The sequence below is a fragment of the Camelina sativa genome, chromosome 4 (assembly GCF_000633955.1).
Source record: "Camelina sativa cultivar DH55 chromosome 4, Cs, whole genome shotgun sequence".
NCBI classification, from domain to species: domain Eukaryota; kingdom Viridiplantae; phylum Streptophyta; class Magnoliopsida; order Brassicales; family Brassicaceae; genus Camelina; species Camelina sativa.
In genome coordinates, this window is record NC_025688.1 from 6,205,676 (window position 1) to 6,212,430 (window position 6,755).

At 38.0% G+C, this 6,755-nt stretch overlaps 2 protein-coding genes across 2 annotated transcripts; both read right to left on the reverse strand.

The window, feature by feature from the left end:
• On the reverse strand, positions 218-3,993 carry LOC104779945 (uridine kinase-like protein 2, chloroplastic). The gene is made up of 14 exons (XM_010504379.2): positions 3,798-3,993; positions 3,471-3,562; positions 3,321-3,390; positions 3,111-3,229; positions 2,859-2,955; positions 2,479-2,558; positions 2,006-2,200; positions 1,838-1,921; positions 1,693-1,753; positions 1,313-1,373; positions 1,033-1,126; positions 858-930; positions 691-773; positions 218-605 (listed from the first exon to the last, which is right to left on the reverse strand). The coding sequence occupies exons 1-14, from the start codon at positions 3,991-3,993 to the stop codon at positions 459-461; spliced, it is 1,452 nt and encodes a 483-aa protein (XP_010502681.1). The 3' UTR covers positions 218-458.
• On the reverse strand, positions 4,463-5,328 carry LOC104779946 (mavicyanin-like). Its single transcript, XM_010504380.2, has 2 exons — positions 5,108-5,328; positions 4,463-5,021 (listed from the first exon to the last, which is right to left on the reverse strand). The coding sequence occupies exons 1-2, from the start codon at positions 5,271-5,273 to the stop codon at positions 4,660-4,662; spliced, it is 528 nt and encodes a 175-aa protein (XP_010502682.1). The 5' UTR covers positions 5,274-5,328; the 3' UTR covers positions 4,463-4,659.

Consider the following 6,755-nt stretch of genomic DNA (forward strand, 5'->3'; position numbering starts at 1 on the left):
TTTACATATTTTTGAGATTGCTTAAATCCTTGATCTCATTCGAGCTTTCATATTTTTGAGATTGCTTACTTTAATCCTTGACCTGATTACTAAACCAATATTTGAACTTTATGAAATGGTCCATTAGTTCATCTAGGTAACAAACCGTTGCTATTGTAACTGGTGAAAGTAATTTTGACCAAAAATCACTAGAATTTGTTCAATCACAAAGAAAGTATTAACGAATCAGTGATGCATAAAAGTTTTAATAAACGAATCGTAATGCATCGATTAAACCAAGAATCTTGAAGTGGTTTTCCGATTTTCTAGAAACTAGTCACTACTACTAAGCAAGAAGCTTCCCAGCAGAGGAAAAAAGTTAGAAAACAAAGCCCGTGAAGAATCTTTAGGAGAAAGACGAACACTTCTTTTTACACACAAGCACAATAAGCCATTGACAAACACTTTGGTACTGCTCGCTACTCGTCAGTTCCAAAGTACCGATCACCAAACTCACCCAAGCCTGGTATGACCCTGAACTCTTCGTTCAGACACTGATCTATTTCTGACGTCACAATCTTCAACTTTGGAAAGCGTTTGCAGACGCAATGGATTCCCTCTGGTGCCTGCAGGATGCGGAATCGGTTGTTAGTGTGTGACTGAGAGAACAAGTTATGCGATGAAGTATCTTTGGTTAATTAAAACACTCACCGAGATGAGATTGAGGAATATAATGTGGGATTCAGGCACTCCTTTCTGTATTAGTAGTTCTATCGCCTGATTTGCAGAGTTACCTTCAAGATATATCCAATGGAAAGTTTCAGAGAAAATACACTTACAAGATCCCAAAGCAGGAAATGAAAAACAAGTGAAGCTACCTGTGCCTAAAACAGGATCTAGAAGCAGGACATGGCGCTCGGATATATCACTTGGAAGCTTCTCGTATATAAGCTAAGTCATATGCCAGGAGAAATTGTTTTTGAGTTTTGGAGTTTTAAAAAAGAGACATGATCTTTGTAAATTGTTAAAGAAGTGGAAAGAGATAAGCAAAACCTGCATTCCATTGTCGCCATCACGATGGATGAGAATCTTCCCTATCTTAATCCCTTTACAACACGCGCGTAATGCGTTTTCCATGCTTTCACCACTAACAAAGCATGCAAAACAGATAATTTAGGCAAGAGAAAAGAATTTAAAAAGTCACTCACACAGAACATGAGCAAACAAACAACGTATGCTTTCAATGGTATGCACATTCCGTATCTAGAACTAAACAGCTCCAGTCTCCATCTATTAAGAACTTTTAAAACACATAATACCTTTTAACGCTCACCTTCTAATGACTGAGACCCCACAAAGTTTCTTGCAGAAGTCAACACCGCTATACACCGATCCTGATTTGTAAGAGATTAGAAATTATAATTGTGTGGAAGCAATCAATCAGTAAATGCCAAAGCATATGAGGTCTTCACTATGATTTCCACAAAGCACAAACAATCTTTCTAGATAAATGTGATAAAGACTTATAGGATCTCACGATCTAGTTGATCCATATTTTCAGACACATGACTACCATAAATAAATCATTGTAAACTATAGTTACAGCTCAAGCCTCTATAACTGTATGGATTCGATCAATCAGTAAATGCCAAAGCATACTTTGATTTATAATTATATACTATAGTTACAGTTCAAGCCATTCTCCTCTTATACCTGTTGGAGTAACCACTTGTTTCTCAGTGAATGGCAAATGGCCAAGACCATGCTCCACAACCTGGAATAAAGCCATCAACAATTGAAATGACAAAGCTTGGAAGCTGAGTAGCATTGAAAGGGATGACAGGAAATAAAAGAGTACCAAACGAATGAGGCGATCTGAGTAAAACACAAAGTCATGTTTTGATATGTCCTTCTCTCGAATAAGTGTATGCATGCCTCTTATCTGCAATTATCGTAGGGTGAGAAGATGGTTTTAAACCTTACCGTCTGAATCAAGCATCAAACAGTTGGAAAATGTGGAATGTACCTGAAATGTTGATTCGATAACAAAAACATTTGGGTAGATTTTGCAGAGATCATGTTGCCCAAGTTTTGTGTGGATATGTTGCACAATCAAATCAACTGCAACGTGATTGTCACCTCCTCGGGGAATGATCACATCAGCATATTTCTTTGACGGGAGGACAAAATCATCAAACGCGGGTTTTACAAACTTTGCATACTGTTATATAGAAGTTGACAACAAGAACACCCTCAAAACAAGAGAAGTTGAAAAAATAAAGGAAACTCAGAAAACAACACTGTTATATAGCACAACAGTTCAAAGAGCAGAATTAAGCAAGAGTCGCTTGAACAACAGGAGGGACATTGAGTTGTTCAGTATTGCACAAACACATAGGTCTCTAATTCCTAGTCTCGTATGCACACATTAGAGCACTAACTTAGATAGGTGAAACTTGGTGACAAATTTTACATTAACACTTAAAACAAAAGACTAACCTGTTCAAGCACAGAATCAACATCCCTACCCCTCTCAACCGTGTCACGTCTGATTCTGCGAGCAAGCCTCACATCAGCATCTGAAATCAATAAATAGCCACAATGACTTCACTGAGAATTATTAGCATTACAAAAAGATTCAAAGTTTCGTAACTATATAGCTTCAATAGCATTCATTCAGTCTTTAATGGTCAACAATTGAAAAAGTGGCGAAAGTGAGTTAATCCATCAAGGGCACCATCAGCTACAGAACAGGACGTGGAAAACTTCTATCACAATATATAATTGTCACTATATCATTCATAGTTGTGCAGAAAATATAAGGTTTATTTAAGTAGAATCAAAAAGAAAGAGAGACAAGATACTGCAACTAGTTAAACCTGTGTCAACGAAGATCTTCATATTCATCAGGTCTCGAACTCGCGAGTCATGGAAAACTAGAATCCCTTCCAAAATAATGACATCACAAGCATTGACCTGAAAAAAGTCCCAACTGATTGATTTAACAAACGATGATAAGATTCAACCACATGAACTTAGATTCTAAACCCATAAAACCGCAGAAAGGAACCATATAAGGATATCAAATAAATAGAGACGCATCTTAGAAAATAGCACAGAAGATTATGCACCTGACGGAACGCATCTAATTTACGTTGGTGAGTCTTGAAGTCGTAAATTGGAATCTGATACGGTTGCCCACTCTTGAGTGTGTTAACGCAATGCAAAAGCTGCTCAGTATCAAACGCATCTAGAGAAAACGAAAAACAACAGACGTTAAAAATTACACCAAAATTTCCTCAGGTGAATATCAGTGTTCCCAAATCAAAAGAACAAGTTACCAGGATGATCAAAATTGTATTCTTGTACATGCTCCAGTTCTTCAGATGTCAGACCACGGTAAAAGGAATCCTAATCAACAAAACAGCATCAGAGTACCACAAAAAAATAACTCTAAGAATTGAGAACAGGGACTAGCTACAGAATCTAACCTGGTTAACTAGAACAATGCGATGATCATGAAGTTGCTGGATTATCATGTCACACACCGTCGTCTTACCAGAAGCGGTACCACCAGTAACTCCTACACAAGTCAACAGAAAAAAAGATTAAGCCCTAGAACTTGAACTAAGATATTACTAATCTTGGAAGCACAAATGTTCGTACAAGCTAAAACCCTAAATAAAACCCTAAAGAAACGCCAATTTCATGAAATTGAGAGACAATACACCACGATCGGAATTTGAGAAACTTCAACGGTTCGATAAGGAAGAGAATTAAGCGCGAAAGAGGAAAGGAGAAATCGAAACATCACTCACCGATAACGAAGGGCTGATGAGGAGCGGCGGGATCGTCGGTAGCGGAAAAAGAAGAATTACTCAAACGAAAGTGAGAAGGAGAAGAGACGGATGATTTCGACGGAGAAGAGAGAAGACCGTCGAGGCGAAGACCGGAGAAGTGAGGCCCCGATGCCTTCTCCATGACATAGTCAATCAACGTTGAATCTTCCGGCATTTTTAATTCCACGGCGAATAAAATCCCGATTTGGTATCCGGAGAAGAAGAAGAAGACGACGAATTAGGAGAAAAATAAAATAAAGGAGGATTCGTAAGTGATCAGTGACGACGACGATTTCGGCACAATTCAGCAAACCCACTTGTCCTCTCTCTCGCTCCCTCCGTCTTTTTTAAATAATTGTTTTTTTGGAGAAACTCAGATTAAAATATATTTCCGGTTTTAAATTAGGGTTAACACAGACTTTTGCAAACTAGTGTGTATAATTTAAATTAAAGTAGATATTGTATTTTATAAATTAAAAACGTTAATTTGCGATCATATTGCTGTTATAGGAACAATAACTAAATAATTAAAATTGATAATGTTGCTGATAACATAAAAAATAAATTAAAAAATGATTGGTTAAATGAGAAGGCATAATAAAGAATATTCCAACCGGACCAATCAAGTGGACAAGATGGTGAGAGAAACGTGAAAAACAAGGTTGTACATATAGTATAGAATAAGATCAGAAATGCAGATATCCGAACTACATAACATAATGATGCAAAATCAAAATACAACAAAAATACGACTTAATACAAATACAAATTAATAATTCCAAAAATATTTATTCTCTCCCCACGAATATATTCGATATACATTTACGAAAGCCCTAAATCCTCAGTAAGCCCAAATAAGACCAATAACCAAAGATCCAACAACGAAAATGTATCCAACGGAAGCACGTAATCCATGACCCGAACTAGATTCCGAACCCGAACCCGAACCTGACCCTGAATCCGAACCCGAACCAGGAGAGGAAGATGATTTTGAGTCAGAAGAGGCAACGTTGACTTTAATCTTCATGCCTTGCTCGCAATGGCCAACGGTTCCACAAGCGAAATAACGAGTACCGGTTTTAGAAAGCTTAAGGACGTCGTTTCCAGAGCTCAAGGAATTGACAGGTGTTCCCAGGTCACAACTCTTGTATGCCGTTTCGCTTCCTAGCTCTACAACGCTATGTAGTCCTGAATACTTAAAAACTACACGGCACAAAAAAAAGAACGGTTCAGTTAGCATTAAACCGGGTCGGTTTTGATTTAGATATTGAGATTAGAGAGAAACGTACCAAGTTGGTCGCCGACTTTGAAAGATTGATCGGATGACCAAGAATCAAAATCAACGGATTGTTCCCAGCCTTGGCTACCTCCGATCACATGTTGCGCTGCTAGCGTTTTCTGTACCGAGACTAAACCGGAGAAAACCAGGATAACAAGAACTGCTTGCATTTTCATTGGTTTTAGTAGATTGTAACTTGGTTTTGATATACTAAGTTAAGCTTTGCTGCTAGCTCGTGTATATATAGGGGAATGCATGGACTTTAGTTGCGTAAGAGATCAAAGTTAGGAAGAAAAGAGACAAAAGAAGATAACAAAGCTTGGAGTTGAATTGAAGTCAAGATCTTCGGTGGTTGTAGAATCTTTATATTAGTAAATATGTTCTGTTTTGTTTATTTTGTTATGTGTGTGTGTTCGAGTAACATGTTTACATCAGAATTGCCGAATAAGTTAAGAAGACAAACAGCCTACAACAAGCAAGTTTCAAAAATCCCACCTGGTTTGGCAAAAGAGCTACTTTGTTAACTAACTATCACCAAAAAAGATTCTACTTCCTCTATATTCTTTCTTTGGTCCATCAATTCGATTGAGGCTCTTGTAGGTAAATGCGGGGTTATGGAATCGCGGAAATTGAAATAAAACTTACACAATTAAATTGTTCAATTAATCGCCGAATGTGACATAAAATAAAATTTGTGTGGTTGGATAAGTTTTGCAGAATTCCGTAATACTATTTATAATGTTTCAATATTATCTAATTTTTTTATAATTAACTTTTTTTTTACCACAAAGTACACTAAACAAGCCAATTTAAAGGAAAATCATTCACAAAGTTAATTTGATGCGCCTCCAATCTAGCTCGACGCGCTAGTTTGTCCGCACTACCATTCTGTGAACGAGATAAGGACTACAGAGAATGATAGGAATTCTTCCTTATCTTCTTCAATCACGTCCAAATATGTCTTGAAGCAGGCCATTCGGAAGACGAAGACACCATCTTCACCAAATCAGAACAGTTCGTGAGAAAAACAATATTCTCATTACCTGCACCAATCATACACCGCATTGTCCAAATGAAGGCTTCCACTTCTGAATGAAGGGGTGACAAGCTACGACGAGAATTGGATGCACCCACAATGGAAAAGTCCCCGTCAGGGGAAATGCAATGCCAACCTCTAACGATAAACTGGTCAGTCCCCTTCCAAGATCCATCCACAAAACATCGATGTTTGGTTCCAAACCTATCAGTGACAGCCATAGTATTAACCGTAGGACCAGAAGTCAGTCGAGAGCCGCCCGGAAGCAAGACTCCCAAAGCATCCTCCTACGCCGAAAACCAAATCTTTGCTTCTTCCTTCGCTATATGTAAGATCGCTAATGGATTGGAATCCAAATTGCTAAAAACTTTATCATTTCTGGCCTTCCAGATATACCAAAGTATCCAGGGAAACATATCAATCGAAGGATTCTGTTGGAATCTCCAAAATAGCCAATCCAAATTTTCATAAACCAAGTCTGAGGGAAAACAGCCGAGGATGTCGGCAATGGGGATAGACCCCAAACCTGCCGTGCTGGAGGACATAAGAAAAGGGCATGATTGATTTGTAAGTTTGAAAACAAGAAGAAGAAGATTGAGTATGTGTTAACGAGAGAGAGAGT

What these genes read in the sequence shown, in the direction of transcription:
- LOC104779945 (XM_010504379.2), bottom strand. Translation starts at nt 3,993, where the DNA reads ATGCCGGAAGATTCAACGTTGATTGACTATGTCATGGAGAAGGCATCG. An exon ending in ATACAATTTTGATCATCCTG is followed by an intron (nt 3,230 to 3,320) that starts GTAACTTGTTCT and finishes CGTTTTCTCTAG; the next exon opens with ATGCGTTTGATACTGAGCAG. An exon ending in GAAGATCTTCGTTGACACAG is followed by an intron (nt 2,559 to 2,858) that starts GTTTAACTAGTT and finishes TATTGATTTCAG; the next exon opens with ATGCTGATGTGAGGCTTGCT.
- LOC104779946 (XM_010504380.2), bottom strand. Translation starts at nt 5,273, where the DNA reads ATGAAAATGCAAGCAGTTCTTGTTATCCTGGTTTTCTCCGGTTTAGTC. An exon ending in CAAAGTCGGCGACCAACTTG is followed by an intron (nt 5,022 to 5,107) that starts GTACGTTTCTCT and finishes TGTGCCGTGTAG; the next exon opens with TTTTTAAGTATTCAGGACTA.